This window comes from Camellia sinensis, chromosome 12, assembly GCF_055761805.1.
Source record: "Camellia sinensis isolate YWXY chromosome 12, ASM5576180v1, whole genome shotgun sequence".
NCBI classification, from domain to species: Eukaryota; Viridiplantae; Streptophyta; class Magnoliopsida; order Ericales; family Theaceae; genus Camellia; species Camellia sinensis.
The window spans coordinates 82,778,994-82,796,565 of NC_138972.1; the positions used below are offsets into that span (position 1 = coordinate 82,778,994).

The 17,572-nt window shown below is 30.1% G+C and overlaps 1 protein-coding gene across 1 annotated transcript; it reads right to left on the minus strand.

The window, feature by feature from the left end:
- Window positions 1-9,654: 9,654 nt before the first annotated feature.
- LOC114288571 (E3 ubiquitin-protein ligase PUB24) lies at window positions 9,655-11,195 on the minus strand. Its single transcript, XM_028232100.2, has one exon. It carries the CDS (start codon window positions 11,084-11,086, stop codon window positions 9,854-9,856), a length of 1,233 nt encoding a protein of 410 aa, XP_028087901.2. The 5' UTR covers window positions 11,087-11,195; the 3' UTR covers window positions 9,655-9,853.
- Between the last annotated feature and the right edge of the window lie 6,377 nt (window positions 11,196-17,572).

Below are 17,572 nucleotides of genomic sequence, written 5' to 3' on the forward strand. Positions count from 1 at the left end.
CAAAGGATTGGGCTTTTCCTGAAGAGGTACTGTTAGGCCTACTTTTGAATTCTATTTCGATAATTTAAACCGTTCACATTTTAGGATTCACCAAGTAAATTATCTCTGTGTAAAACTAAGTCGATTAGATAACGATAACCATATGTTCGGATTTATTTTGTATAAAAAAAAGACAGTGAAAAAATATTCAGTTCATACAAAATTAATCCGAACATATGATTGCCATTATTCCATTGATTTAATTTTTTTATAGAGATAATATACTCGACGAACTCTAAAATATGCACAGCATAAGTAACCGAAACAAATCTAAAAAATGAACTCAATAAGACCAACATCACCGCTTCAATTTGATTATTTGAAAGAAATCAGTCATTTTTTAAGTATTTTCCCATTAATGAAACCGAAAGGCAAGACATCATCATGGGCATTCGAATCAAAGTGTTCATCCCATTATCAGTGTCGTATATCTGTACTTTTAAGTTGCGTTTGAATTATCCCTTTAGATGGAGGTTTGTGAAGGTAAAAAAATTATTTAAAAAATAAAATAAAATGGGCACTCACGCCATTTTACTCACTGTGCTGGAGTGCTGCCAGATGATAAGGCTAATATATCAGTGTCAACTCGTTTATGCTATGATATTTTTATACTTGTCTTTTTTTTATTGGTGTAGCACCTTTGTATTGTAATTTATACTTTGTGTTTATCAATAAAATATATATATTTTTGATTAAAAAATAAAAAAAAAATACACTCAGAGGTCAATTTCTGAATTTTTTTAGCCAATAGGCCAAAAATTAAATCTTTTTTAGTCAAAAGGACAGATATTTGTTTAAAATGAACACTTATCTATTCAAAGCTTATTTATCTGTCCAAATGTCACATATTTATACATGTGTCAACTATCTGTTTAAATATTTGTTCAAATCTTACCTATTTGTATGCTTGTCACATATAAATTTATCTATCTGTTCAATGTCACCTATCTGTCTACTTCACGGGCACCAGTCGTCGGTGATTTTTTAGCAACTTTTTCAACACCAACGTCTTTTCAACGAATGTCTTTATCACCAAAAAAGATTAAACCTTGGACTAAATAACATATGGCCCATAAGAATGCACTTTTCACCAATTAATCCAAATACAATTAACTTAAATTTATTTACATTTTCCTCATTAATCCAAATTTAAGGTTGCCTAAGGTTGTCGAAATGGAAATGAAGAGGGAAAACGAAATAAATAGAAATGAAAGGAAGTCCTCTATGAAAAATCTTGATTTAATATGTTATTTGACTTTTTCCAAAGGAAAAATAAATAAACAAAAATTCATCTAGTATATATATTTTTTTAATTTTATTTTATTCATAGTAATACTCTTAAAGCAAGGAAATTATATATATTTTTTGTAATAAAATGACAAACTAAATTAAAATCTTTTATTTTAAAAGAAAATACGATAACTTTTAATTATAAAATTGTCACCATCAATTTTTTTTTTTCTATATATCTCTTTTAAGATTAGAATTGCCCATTTATTTCTCTTTAATCCTAGTTTTCAAGTTCCAATTGGATATAAGAAAAGAAATCCTTTTTGTTTTCCAAATAGCTTTTTGCTTTTATATGGGGGTCATTGGAGCTAGTCATTGATAAACATTTCAAGGATCCAACTTGCCTCAAACCACTACACAGGAAGAAATATACAAATTCAAATGCTTTGATTATATACAGCTAAAAAGCAAAAGGATTGTAATTAGAAGAATTTGAGTGAAGATTTGAGAGAATGTAAACTATATAATATAAGCAAAAATATTCCACTCTCTTTGAGGCCGAAAGTCTACTCTAATTTTCTCATATTTTCTGAATTTTAAAATTTTTATAATGCACATGGCACTTTACGATTGGCCTAAATACTCTTAATTATATACCTAACGTAATTATAAAATGTAACAATAATATACCAAATTCTACTAATATTATATAATAATTGGATAAACTACTAATAGGTCCTAATAGTTGGACTTAATTTCCATCAAGTCCTTTTAAAGCTAAGTCCTAATAAAATCATCACTAAAAATAATTTTTTGTGATATTTTTTACATAAATCACTAAAAATGGACAATTAGTGATTTTTTGTCACATTTTTTTTAAAAAATTGTCCCTAAAATTTACAATTAGTGTTGTTTTTCTGTGACGAATTTGTTAAACTGTCGCTGAAAGTTGAAAATTAGTGATTTTTTTTGTGACAAAATTTTCAAACTGTCGCTAAAAATTAACAATTAATGATATTTTTTAATAGTATTTAATAAAAAAAATACTATTAATTCTCTCAAAACCAATTAAACAATAAGTTCACTTATTATGAATTACACCTAAGTTCTCCTATCTAATAAGTTATGAAATCAATACAAAAGCTGCTGTTAATACGTTACGGTAATAAGGTCAAGTTTGGCATCCTCAAAAAAATTCAAAAAGTTAAAAAGTCACTATCTTATTTAAGTCACATTACCTCTCTATCACATCACTTCAAACCCAACCCATATTTCATAAAAAGTTAAAAATTATACTTATTTAGAACACCCCAAATAACCCCTAAATCTGATTCGTTGTGGTGTTAAAGTTTGGATACTCCCTTAACTTAGGAAGTGGAGATGTTGCTATGAGACTACGCAGTAGTTGCCGTGCGGCGAAATGGATCCATTTTGAGGTTTATTTTGATAATTTGAACTGTTCATATTTTAGAATATATCAAGTAGAATATGCTTGTAAAAAATTAAGTTAATCGGATATCGTTTACCCATTCATCCACTCACATTTGTATCTACAAAAATAAATAATAATTATGATTTAAAGTATTACCTATTCATTCATTTTAATACTTTAAATCACAATTATTATTTATTTTTAAAGATACAAATATGAGTTGATGAATAGATAAACGATATCCGATTAACTTAATTTTTCATAAGTATGTTTTACTTGATATATTCTAAAATATGTCAAAATAGACCCCGAAATAGACCCATTTTACCGCACAAAAACCGTTGCTGTGCAGCCCGCGCATCTCCACTACCCTTAACTTATGTTAATAAAATTAAAATGTTGTCTTCAATTTTTAGACAAATTATCCATATTTTTTCCACATCCTTTCTCTCTTCTGAAACTTTCTGCAACCCATCCTAGCAATTTTTTTTGGTTTTTTTTTTAATTTTAAAAGTATTACAAAAATTCTTAACGGCTAACTTATCATATTAGTTATTCAAAATAAATTATTATTATACCTTAACAGAAACAATTTCAACTCTTTTCTTTTTTTTTTTCCACACCCTTTTTCTCCCGAAACTTCCTACTCATCCATAGGGTGCAACTTGAACGGACTCAGCTCGAGCAATTCGAACCCAATCCGAATTTATTTAGAACTTGAATAAGATATTTTTAAATTCGGTACGAGTTTGGATAAAAATTCAGAAGCCCGAATTAAATTCGGACAAGCTTGGGCAAAGACATCAAACAACCCGAGCAATCCGAAGCCTAAATTATACATATATAGATATATAAAAATATTAAATATATATAAATTATTAGCTATTTCATGATATTAAAGTAATTTAAATTATTAAATCATATTGAATATATATTATATAAACTAATAACACAAAATCTTACTTTTTCTTATTCTTACTCATAAATTGTAAATACTACTATAACAACATCTCTCTTATATCATATAAATTATTTATTTTGATATTATTAACGATTTTCTAAAAAAAATGTAAATGGAGTCAAATTTTAATAATTTAATAATGAAAAAAAAAACTGAAGTTCATTTACAATTCGGGCAATTCGAGCAACTCGGACAATTCGGATTTAACTTGGGTCGAACTTGGGCAGGCAACCTCGGGTTATTATTTGAGCCTAGGCGGGCTTGGGTAGGTCTCAGCACAATTTGGGTTGGTCTCAGCACAATATCATTGTAGAATATAACACAATAAAAGAAAATAAACAAATTTTAAAGGACAAATTACACGAATGGTCCTTACATTTTATCTCTTATATCATTTTGGTTTCTAAACTTTTAGTTGGCTTGATTTTGACATTTAATTTTAAATTTTATATCAATTTGGTTCAATTGATAATGTCGTTAATGTTTTTGATAAAAAATAATTACTGAATTGGTTGAGGTTAACTCATTGAGTTAAGTAGGATTACAATTTTGCTTTTAAAAATATGACACATGCTACTTATATGCGTAATTTTCATAAAAAATAGTAAAAGTTATAATCAATTAGATTAAATTGAAACAAAGTCATAAATTCAGAGTCAAAATCAAGTTAATTGAAATTATAGGAACCAAAATGGCACAATAATCAAACTATATGGACTAGTGTCGTAATTTGTCAAACCTTAAATTTGTGAAACATGTATTTTAAAAGAAGGCTGTTGTAGAAACCTTAATTTTTTGTAATTACACGTGAAACCTTGAGCCTTAAATTTGTGAAACATGTTTATTTTTCTTGCACAATGCTTGATCATACTTGTATTGTTTGGCTATTCTAATTACCTGCAAATTTATGTATATTACAGGATCGGCGTTCACAAGATAATGTCAACATCGTCATTTCTGATTTGGGGGTATGCGCTTGTATGCATTAAGTTAATTTAATCTAATTTTTTCCATTCTAATCTAATGTGTTAATCTAATGTACTGATATTAACCTCTTTAATTTGGTCCTGGCTGTGACTTTTTGTAGAAGGACAGATTGGTAAAGTATGTTTCGTCAGAAAGAAAATTTTGTTTATGAACTGCGCCAAACTTTTGCTACTATTGGTATTGTGTCATTAGGAATATGAATGTCTTCTCTGCTTTGAGATTTCAAGCTAGTTGACTTTGTAAATAAATCCCCACAGATTTTCAATATATTTTGTGTCTAGATATATTCTGTAATTGTACATGTATCACATCTTATTGCATTGTTTTTTATTTTTAATTTTGTTTTCAAGCTTAGTTTATTTATTATTTTAATAAACATCAATTATTAGTTCTAAATAATTCTTTATGACACGTATTTTTTTAGTGCAACCATATAAAATTAGCCTAACTTTAAAAATAAAAGAATAAAAGAAGGCTATGGTGACGTTTTTTAAACATCACTATATCCCTAACCCCAACGGTTAGATTTTTAAAATGTATAAATGTTTATGACGGCGTTTCCAAAACGTCATAGTGACGTCATTATAAGTTAGGGTAGGACATTTGGAGGTGTTTTTAAAAACGCCGCCTATATTAATATAATGACGTTTTTCAAGCGCCTTAAAGCGATAGTGATGGCCGCGTCATCGGAGTTTGGTATTAAACGTCACAAAAAGAATTAGCGACGTTTTTAATACCTATAGTGGCGTTTTTAAAACGCCGCCAAAAGTCTATTTTCCAGCAGTGTTTGGTTAATAGCATTTTAGCCCTTAGTTTCGTTAAAGTCTGCAAATAGACCAATAAATAATAATTTTTCCGTATATTATCATAATTAAATCCTACAACACTACTTCATAATTGGAAATACCCTAAAACTTGGTTTTATTTATTTTACCTCCTAGTTTCTAAATTAATTCATACATTTTATTTTTGTAGCCTATTTGAATATTTATTAGTTATTTGACTCTTTAGTATTTATTTGAGAAAATAAATATCTATAAATATCTTAAATAAATATTTTTATTATTTATTTTAATATTTATTTGAGCAAATTAGTTAAGAAAATATCTAGATATTTATTTCCTTCTTTAGTCATTAAGCTAGTGGCTCATTTCCTATAAATTGAGAGCATTGCCTCAATTCCTTATACACACATCTGAGTGGCCAAGGAAAGGGTGAGAGAAGGAGAGTGTGATTAGGGGGAAGTAGAGAAGAAAAAAAAAAGAAAAAAAAAGGAAGAAAATGGTGCTTTCTTGAGTCAAGGTAAGAACACATCTCTCTCTTGTCTTCTCCAATTCTCTCACCCATCTCATCCTATTGTCTAGTATGCCCTCTTGTGTTGTAAATTAATGGTAAATAGGGTTTTTGGTGTGTGTGAAAGTGTGGGTATGATCTAGTGACATTGTCTTGCAAATTTGTCAAAGTATGCACTGTTGCAACTTATCTAATTTAAAAGAAATATCAAATTTATTTATTTCTCAAATCTTAATTTAATGTAGGATATTTGGTGTATTTAGAGTTTGTGATAATTTTATTAGCCCCTCCTTGTGTGTTTTTAGGGCTTGGATATTTTGTTTTAAAAATCTGGTCCCGAGTCTCCAAAAATCAGTCCACTTCTTGCAATTTTATAAAATTTCAGAAAAATCATCTCATGTTGGTTCTTCTGTCAAAGTTTAGAATTCTGAGTTCTCTTTCCAACAGAATTTATTTGGGTGAAAATCGTCAGGTAGATTGAGAAGAAAACTAGTTTTCTCAAAGGGTGACAAATCTGAACAGGTTTTTGAATATAGCTTGTAAATGAATTTCTGCAGGTGCTGTGCAAATTCTGAGAATTGGAACTGAAACTAGATAGGTTGATTATTGTTTATGTGCAATTTCAGTCCCTAATTTGGCCTGGAAGTATTTTTACCAAAGCATTCTTGTTAATCCTGCAGAACTAAACAGCGTTGGAAATGGTGTTTTATTGTGTTAATAGTCTCTAAGTATTTCAAAACATGCCTAATGTTGTTTGCTTGCCTTACCATACTTATGTATGATTATCATGGGCTATATATTTCCTCTCTTATATTTGTTTTATGCTCTTTTATATTATCGAATTACCGAATGTGACTAACTCGCTTATCAAAATATCTAATAAACGAGAAATGAAAAGGAGTTGGCAATAGGTGACGTTCACACTAGTGTTTCGGAATAGTTTATACATATAAATGACATGGATTATGATGGAATTAATACCAAATGAGTTAAGTCTTGCGCAAGTGATCTAAGTGAACCTTTAGGATGACATGGATGTATTCAAACTCTACGAGGTGTTATAGGGTGTAAGTGAGCCCTTTCGTATGGTATGTGTAGGGTGTAAGTGAATCTTAGACACGATTTGGGTGTAAGAGAGCCCACTTGTTTGGCCGTCCCTTTTGAAATCCATCAATGTCACTAACTGGTAAATAACCGGGGGGTGGGTATAAGTGGTAAGGTCTGCAAAGCAGCAAAATGGGGAGTTCTGAGTAGTCCGGTGTTCAACCTTGTGGTTGGGTAGAAGGATCTCTGTGGGGAATTCTAGATGTCTAGTCTAACTACTAATTCGTAGAACCTTATTGTAAGATTGTATGTTATGTTATCCAATTTGTTCTATGTATGGTTGATTGGTTGATAGAAGATATGAGAGGGGGTATGTGTGTTTTACTGGCATTCTAAACTCATGGCGTGTCATGCCAGGTGAGGAAGCAATTTACGATGGTAAATGTTGTCCCAAACGCAATCAAGATGAAGTGTTGGAGCCACGGTTTACTTGAAGATGTAGTCGAGTTTTTTTTTTTTCTTTTGTCTTTTGGTTTGACAGTGTTTTGTAATCCTATAGTTGTAATCCTATAGCAGAACACTATTGAATTATCTATGCTATAACTCTGCTTATATGTGTATATTAAAATATTTTGGTTATCTATCTTGTTTAAGTTGTATTTTGTACATCCCTTTTACGGTCTCGAATTTTGGGGCGTGCCAACTGCTATTTACCCTTACTTTTTTACTTTAATCCCCACTTCTTTGAAACTCCACCCAACAAAATGAAATCCTTTTATTTTCTTTTTGAACCCCCATCTTAATTCCAACTATGCCCTTCCAACCCAAATCCTAACCCATTTTCAATCACACCCTTCGACACCATTCTGGCAGCTTGCTTTTGACAACCACCATGAATCCTTTCCCCGTGGAGGACCACCTTTTGATTGCTATGAGTGCGACCTCTCTTACCTCCTCATCTTCCTCCTCCTCTTTTTCTTTTTCTTCTTATTATTCTTCTTCTTCTTCTTACCCAGTTTCTTGGATACGAACAAGGCAAGTTTCTCCTCTCTCTTTCTCTCTCTCTCTCTCTCTCTCAGTTAATGGGATTGGAAGTTGGGTCGTGATGGTAGGCAACACAGATGAAAGGGTGGTTGCAGTGGTGGTAATGGTCGCAACGATGAGACATCGAAGGGCGTGGTGGCTCTAGAGATGGCAGTGACTGTCGAAGCCGGAGGTGATGGTGATGGGGATGGGGATAGGGATAGGGATGGAATTAGAGTTAGGGTTAGGATTAGGAGATTAAGAATGAGAGTAAAAACAAAATTTTATATTTGGACAAATAATATAAAAAACAAATAAAGGAGATGGGGTTCTAAGGAGAAAAAAAAAAGAGATAAATAATAGTTTACTTTTAAAAAAGAAAGATCTAAAGAACTAACAGTGTGTTTGGTTTGAGTTTTCTGAATTAAATTTTTTGAAAACTGACTTTTTTGATTTTCGTATTTTTTTGTTTTTAGTGAATATTTTTTAAATTTTAAACATTTTTTTGACGTTTTTAGATGCACCTTACTTAGATATATCTAAAAAGTAAAAAATTTGTGAAAAATATTTTAAAAAACTAATAAATACATAAAAATATGAAAAATGTACTGAATTCTTGTAATTTTTTTTTTTGTATTTTTGATATTTAGTGAATTTTTAAAAGATTTTTTTTACAATTTTTTTACTTTTTAGATGTATTTATGTTAGGTGTGTCTAAAAAGTAAAAAAAAAATTGCTTAAAATATTAAAAAAAATCAGTAAAAATAAAAAAAAAATACGAAAAATAAGAAAGTAAAATTTTCTGAAAAGTGTTTTTTGAAAAGTGAAAACAAACAAGGTGATATTTTTCCGTGACACTTGTATTATCTTTTATTAAAAATATATTTGTTTGCTCATAAGGAGTGGCTTGATTACTAAGGCCTTATTTAGGAGGAGAGTTAGACTACAATAACTTTATCAAAAACAAAATATGTTAAAATAATCAATAAGATAAAATATCACTTTTAATTCGTAATTATTTTTTTTTTTCTCATAACTATCAAATCAATTAAAAAAAAAAAATCAACCAACTTTTCAAATATAATTTTTTTTAGTTAGAAAATAGTCAAAAAGCTAAATAGCCAATTAAAATAGCCAACTTTCCAAATAAGGCCTAAATATACTTAAAAATAATTGCCACAAAGAATCATAAGAATAATTTTGCAAAAAAGATAAAACAGTGATAATTTCATGATGTGTATTTTTTATTTTAATTTTCTTTTTGCAAGGAACATGATAAAATAGTGGTAATTTCATTATGCGTATTTTCTAAAATTTGAAAATTGAAATATTATTTATTATTAATTAAATATTATTTGGAAGAAGCATAATTAAAAGAAATTTGAATTTTTTTTTCATATTAAACAAAGTTCAATAAAGATTATTGGGAAAGAGCATAATTAGACAAACTTGAAAAAATTACATATCGATCAATGAAAGCAAAAACCTGAATTAACCAAAATATATTGATTTTTGCATTCTGATAACTCAATTTTTTTAATAAAAATGTATTAATTGAAAATTTGAACTTGTAAGATCACACAATAATCTCTGCTTTGCTACAACACTACAATTCAAAAAAAAAAAAAAATCAACATTCTTGACATATTGCAATTAAAATTATATAGATCAACAAATTAATATTATGGATTGTACAATTATCACATGTATAATTACTTGGGTTACAAAATTAACATAAAGTTCTAATTAAATTATACGTTATCAATGATATGATTATATATAAGCCAATATTAGCATTCAAAATTTGCTTATGATATTTAAAACCTGATATATATATATATATATTACCTATGGTACCTGCTTAGAAGAGTAGAATTTTCAATGCAAGGGGAGTTCTTCCATACATGAGAGTGAGCTCTAAGCATTTCCTTTGTTTTGTCTTTCAAATAAGTTGGACAATCAACTTGAAGAAGCAAGCAAAGCTTTGAAACAGTCCCAACTTTCAGCATCTCTTGAATCACCAAAGGTGTCCCAGAAAACTTACAAATCATCGAAAGAATCAACACCGCCCGATCATCCGCCACCGGCGACACCTTCAATAGTGTCTCTGTGATCGCGGCAATGCCGGCAGCGTGACTCAGCAGCTGAGCCCTCCCGTCCGCACAAGAACACAGGTGGAATAATGTCCCCAAAATCAGCTCCGTCGTCCTCTTCTCCGGTGACCCTAATTCCAGCTCGATGAGCTCGAAAACCGCCCCGGCTTCCACCATCATAATCCGGTTTATCCCCCATGGACACGTGTTTAGCATGACATTTAGGGCTGCATTGATAGCAACTCCTTCTCTCAAAACACTCACAATCGTTTTAAAAAACCGGCGTTTTAGCCTCTCTAGTATGTTGGAACTCGCTTTTCCGATGATTGTTTTCAGTACTTGTAGAGCATTACCCTTCACCGTCACATAATTATGAATATTTTGACCTAAAACCCATGTTAACGCCTCGATGATTTGATCATTTTCGATGAGTATTAGCTTTGATTCAGTTGATGATGGACTTTGAATATGGAACAAAATGCTCACAGCTTCTTCGATCCCCGTAGTTTCGCCTCTTTTGTAACATGTTACGATAAATGATGCCACGGCCTTAACCACACCGGCTTCTACCATGTACCTCCGGTTCCTTTCGTGCCCAATAGCGATGACTTCGAGTTTTCTTAGGGTTTTTAACTGCAATTCGGGAAGCCAAAGGTCTCTAATGAGGTTGAGGACATGGGTTTTGTCGAGAGAAGGTTTCGGGGTTGGGATTCGATCGATACCCTTCGATGCATTTTGGGTGCACCATGCTTGAATCAAACGGCGGAGCGTATGGTTTGGTGTTAGGTCAGAGTCTCTTGGCAAGGGCAGGTTGGTCACTGGACAAGTGGCTGTAGAGGTGGAGGTGGTGGCGGCGTGTTTGAATAGCCATTGTTCGATGCTCTCTCGATCATAGGTGATGCCGGTTATGGCAGTGACAGGGTCTTTCATGATTTGTAGAGAAATAGGACAGATGAAGTACTGAGGAACTTCAATATCCTCCATGGACAAATTTGGAAAAATTCAAGAAACCAACTAATATATAAATGAGTAAAGTATTAATATTCTATATGTTTTTGTTACGTGAACGAAGTAAACAACTTGGTTGAGTATTAAAATGGATCAAAAAATGGAACTAATGATGAAATGTGGATGCAACTGGTAGTTGTACTGGTAAGAGAATGCGGCTATTTTATTGACACAATTGAGAGAGAGAGAGAGAGAGAGAGAGAGAGAGAGAGAGAGAGAGGATTGGTCTTCTCTTACCAGTCAGCAATTCTAAGTAGAGCTTTCAGTGGTCAAAGCAAGAAAACGCTGATGTGGCCAAATCAAGTGTATCTATGGCTCTATATTGAAATTATTATTTTTTTTTAGTTTTATTTTTTATTTTTTTGTCTATATTGGTAGACAATGTTGATGGAACCACTAATAAACAATTTTATGACTACGAAAATTAATGATGAAGACAAGTTTTCTAAGTTTCCTATCTAGATTTTGGTCGTTGCAGCATTTTGAATTAGTGGATCATTGAATAGCAGGATGATAGTTGACACTACTAGCTCAAACTCAATCTTGTGCTTGAAGATAATTATCCAATATTTTGATGAGTAATTAGTTTCAAAATATTAGGTGATATTGTTTATGTGGTGCAATCTTTTAAATTAATTATAAAAGTAAATAAATGGGTATATTATACTTATCTCTTTTAAAATTTACAGAAAATGCAGTTTGTTTTGCACTTTTAACATTACTAAACTAGTCTCCCTTGATGTTTGAAGGACAAATTTTGTAGTTTGAAATACACCATTAAATATTTTATCCAACTTTTTTTTTTTTTTATCAGCAAAATATTTTATCCAACTTAGCAGTAAGTATAGAAACACATGCCAAAAATAAACATTTTCAAATTTTAGAGGTGTAAATCGCACATAGAATAAAATATAGAGGATTAAAGTGCATTTTGCCTACTAAAAAAATGACGAAAATATCCATAAATAACACACTTAGGTTATTTATATATATGAGTATTTTAGTATTTTTTATTAAATCGTTTTTGGACTCAATGTTGCATTTTAGTTTACAAATCACAAAGGGTTTTGTGGTTATTTTCAAATGAGAAGAGGCTAACATGGGCCTAACCACAAGGAGGGTAAGGTGAAATTTGCTCATGTTTAAATACACCAGGCCTAGTCCTGGTGTATTTTCCGTGTCCTCTCTTTACTCTGCCTCTAACTCTATCCTAGGGCCTCATTCTATCATTTGCAAGCATATTTGGAATGGGGCTGTCCCTCCTAAGGTTTCATTCTTTACTTGGCTGGCCTGGAAAAACAAAATCAAGACAGCAGTGTTTATGCACAGAATTGGCATCTTAGATGCTTCTGCTTCTCTCATCTGCCCATTTTGTCGTTCTCAACCTGAAACTGCTGTCCATATCTTGCTTCATTGCCCATTTTCTTGGTTGATTTGGTCATCTATAATTAATGAGTGGGGGTTCTCCTGGTGCATTCAAGGATCAGTGGATGATCTTCTCCAATGGTGGATAAATGTCAAGCTCAAAAATTTTGATAGGTTAATTTGGAGAGCTATCCCCCTTATCGTTCTTTGGTCGCTTTGGAAACTTAGGAATGAATGTGTCTTTGCAGAGGCTCAACCTAGTCTCTCTGGATTGAGTGAAAATATCAAAATTAGAGCTGTACTTTGGCTGAAAGCATCTATTAAAGATCTTCCTTACTCCGTTGATGATTTAACTCTCAATTGGCGCCAAATCAGAGGATGTTCTTAGCTGTTCCGAGCTGCTTTGTGTTGAAATCTGGGTTTGTATGGATGTCCAGTGGCTGGGGATGATCTGCTAGTGTTTGGCTGTTGTCTTCTTGTTTTTGTCTTGTTTTGTTTTGTTCTGCTCTGTTTGTTGGTTTCTCACCATCTTGGAGCCTCGAGTGTGTGCTAGCAGATGATTGGGTGTGCGTTTTGGTGCCAACCTAGTTGGGATCCAAATGTTTCACTGTGATGCTTTTTGCACCCTCTTCTTTATTGATGTATTCTTATCACTCTTGTTTTGTTTTTCATCAATAAAGCTTTTCTTTTGCCGATCAAAAAAAAAAAATTTACATAACAATTAAAGTCTCTTTATCAATAATTTATTATTAGTTCTATGCATGAACAATGATGTTGTCATCTCTTTTCTACTTATATATATATATATATATATATATATATATATATATATATATCTTTTTAGTGTTTGCCCACCCTCTGCATTAGTTTCAGTTACTTTAACCTTATTAAAAAAGAAATTAGCATAATTATGTCAAAAATATGAACCTTGTATTTTTTTTCTTTCTAAATCTCAAGGGGAGTGAGTGTAATTTATCTTTAAATAAATTTACAATAAGATATTCTAACTCACATTTATTAAGTAGTTGGAAGATATATAATCACTTGGTATGAGTTGTTATTTTATATTTGTTAAGAGTATCATAAGCACAATGCCATGTGCTATTTTGAAAGTATCCAATATTTTTTCTATTTTGATATAGCAATGAATGATTAATTTGAGTAATAATTTATGAAATATATATTCACTTGTCGCACTTGAATTTTTACCTTTAATAATTATTGAAAAAAATCTGAATTTTTAATAAGGGCGATTGAAATATTTGTTTTTATTATTATTATTATTTTATTTCATTGTTTGCTTTGCTTGTTCTTTGCTTGCTAGCTTGTTTTACTTGTATCCACCCCAAAAAAGCTTGTTTTACTTGTTTGTTATTTTATTATTTTTGCTGTGTTCCTTTGACTTTCTTTACTTTTACTATTATTTAATTTTTTTCTTCTTATTTATTTATTTATACTTTTATGTATATTTATTTATTTATTTTTATTTATTACTGACTAATTATTATTTTTTGAAAAAAGTTGGTAAAAATAAGGTGTCATTTATGAACATGAGTAAGTTTTCACTGAATTATTGTTTAAAAAGTTGTGAATCAATTAATAATTATAAAATGTTGCCTAACTTAACTATAGATGATATATGAATTCTTAAATGAAAGGGTTGAAATCTTATTATTTATCTAAAACATTTAAGAATTAAATAACAACAAAGACAACTAAAACAAAACTTTACACATTTCCACTCAAGAGCAGGGTGTCGGCGAAAGTTAACCAGACTTTTGTACCTCTTTTAATAGTTTAAGAACTTTTCAATTACAATCAATTAAAGATCAAAACATTTAATAATCAATTATCCATTAATAAATTATATTAATATATAGATCATCTATTATTTCTCACTAACCCAACTAATAATAGTCCCTTTACCACAATGTGAGATTTTTTTTATTAATACCACGTGGTAATAAACCAAAGTACTGTCTCATAAATGAGGAGACATCTTAAGTAGCCATTTAGTTATATTTGTCATTTATCTTTTAAGATACAAGTGATTCAATCCCATAATTATCAATTTTTAATTAACTTAAGGTTTTGCATGACCGATAAATTTATACTTATTATTTCAAGAAAAAACACTGGACAGGAAACACGATCTTGTTTAAAACAGAGTAACATGGACGAGTGATTGCATAATACTCTCAAAGGTGAAATCTAAAGATATAAAAAAATCATTCAATTTACTCTTTTTATATCATTGTACTAACTCTTACATTATATTGAGAGTTTAACTTACAAATATTAACTTAAATATCAGACTGTTCTTCTAAAGATATAAAGAGTAAATTACATTGGTAGTTCTTATATTTTGTCTCTTGTGCCATTTTAGTCGTTATAATTTTAATTAGCTCGATTTTAACTCTTACTTTTAAATTTTATATCAATTTAGTTCAATCGAAAACGTTGATTAGGGTTTTTTTTTATAAAAAAAATTCACTGAATTGGTTGAGAATAAGTTTGCAATTTTTTCTATAAAAACATAATATATGTCGCTTATGTGCGCATTTTTTTATTTATCAAAAGACATTAGCAATTTTAATCAATTGACCAAATTAAGAAAAACTTATAAATTAGAATCAAAATCGATCCAATTGAAATTACATAAATCAAAATGACATAGAAAAAATATACAGACTGCTAGTATAATTTTCCCATATAAATATCATAAAGTGTTTATCAAAATTAACAAAGATGAATTAGCATAAGAGCCAAAAATAAATAAATAACTTGGCTTGACATTACAAATATTATTTATAATCACATTTATTTCACCCTTTTATTACACCTTCTATGTGTGTATATACATATATATGTAATAAATGTTATGTAAATGTGGAGCCCATTATATTTTTAAAAAAAAATAAAAAAAAAAAGAAGAAGTTAAACCCATCATGACATGAGAAAAAAATACTAGACTTAGCTTTTAAATATTATTAAGGAAATAGTGCTTTTGATTCGATTATATTTTTTATTTTTTATTAATTAATGATATCACTGTTAAATTCAACATTTAAAGGAAACAGGATCCCTCAATTTTTACCAAATGTTCTGTAAATTGTAAGGGATTCAAGGCTAAAAATGAAAGTCAGGGTGTTCAATTAATACACTTACGGGCATATTATTTGTACGTATTTTCCATATTGACAATTTTAAATTAATATTATTCACTACAAGAAAAAATATTTTTGGCAATCGCCTATTTTTTTTGGTCGCAAATAGTCTACTTTCTGCTACCAAAATTTAACTTTTGGCGACCACAATTTTTTGGTCGGCGAAAATCACCTTTTGGCGACTAAAAAAAAAGTTGGTAGCGAAAAGTATACCTATTGGCGACCAAAGGCTTTTTTGGTCGCGGAAGATCACCTTTTGGCGACTAAAAAAAAAGTTGGTCACAGAAAGTATACCCTTTGGTGACCAAAAAAAAAAATTGGTCGCGGAAAGTATACTATTGGCTACTAAAGGCTTTTTTGGTCGCGGAAGATTACTCTTTGGCAACCAAAAAAAAAAGTTGGTCGCGGAAAGTATACTATTGGTGACCAAAGGCTTTTTTGGTCGCGGAAGATTACTCTTTGGCAACCAAAAAAAAAAGTTGGTCGCGGAAAGTATACTATTGGTGACCAAAGGCTTTTTTGGTTGCAGAAGATCACCTTTTGACGACCAAAAAAAAACGTTGATCGCGGAAAGTTATGGCGGGATAAATTTTTAAAAAAATGATACTACTATAATTACATGTTATTTTTCTGTTTAGGCATTAAAAGTTTTATGAAATAATATATAACCCAATTTTTATGGTTTATATATATTGTTTGCCGAATATGAACAAGAAGCATGTTATTGGCAGAGTGGATTGGGTGTATGTTGGCTCCTTGGTTAGGAGTTCAAGTCCCAGGCACCACAAAAGAATTATTTCTTTTGGGTCAAGGCGCTGACTTTTGGCGACCAACTTATCTTTGGTCGCTAAAAGTTTACTTTTGGCTAATATGAATTGGACTTTCCGCGACCAAAAAAGTTGGTCGCGAATGGTCACTTTTAGCGACTAAAGGCTTGTTTGGTCGTAGAAAACTATCTGTGATAAGGTTTTAGCGACCAACATATTTTGGTCGCGAAAAGGTTTTAGCGACCAAATATGCTACTTTTCGCGACCAAAATGTTGGTCACGGAAAGTGTTTTTTCTTGTAGTGATTTTTTTAAATTATATACTGCGAACTCTTATTACACATGTCTCTTCATATAATATTGATTGAAATTTATTTTAATTACTATCTCAAATATTAGTTATAAAGTCAAAGAAAATTTGTAGGTCTTAAAGTTTTAAGGTACAAATTTTATGTTAGAATTTATTCAAATGTAATTCTCTTAATATTTAATAAAAAAATTTATTGATTGATAAAAAAACACTATAAACATTAAGATTATTATTATTATTATTTTTTATGGTATTGAGTTATTAAAATATGATGTATTATAGGTTAAACCAAGGATTATTGAAAAAAAACTTGACTCGAATTAGATTTTCTAGGCTAATTTTTAACATTTAATCTAATATTGGCACTCATAAACTAGTTCATATTGGTCCCGAACCGATAAAGATAATTTTTCATGATTAGGTGAATGTCACATTGCCATAAATATTGAGTTGAGTAGTTTTTAAGTAACTTCTAATGTTTAGTCCAACATCACAAGTCAATCCTAATTTATTTTCACGTAAGAGTTATGGCATATAACAATTTACAATTTTGAGTAGATAAATTTTTAGGCTTTACAAAATAAGAAAAAAATAGTATATTAACAAATGTAATTTACTACTATCATGTGGTTAATTAAAATTACGAAACTTCTGAAATGAAATGTATTTATATTTTATCATAAATATAATTTTTGTAATTTATCATTTAATTTTTATCAAATAAATTATGACATGCAACTTTTTTTATTAAGAACTTAGATAGATAATTAATGATATTAGAATAAAAATCTTCTCTTACGTATATCTCTAATAAAAATAAATAAAATTTAATTGATTATAAATCATTTTTACTT

Bases quoted from the DNA above. Each gene is read 5' to 3' on its own strand.
- LOC114288571 (XM_028232100.2), bottom strand. From the start codon at position 11,086: ATGGAGGATATTGAAGTTCCTCAGTACTTCATCTGTCCTATTTCTCTA.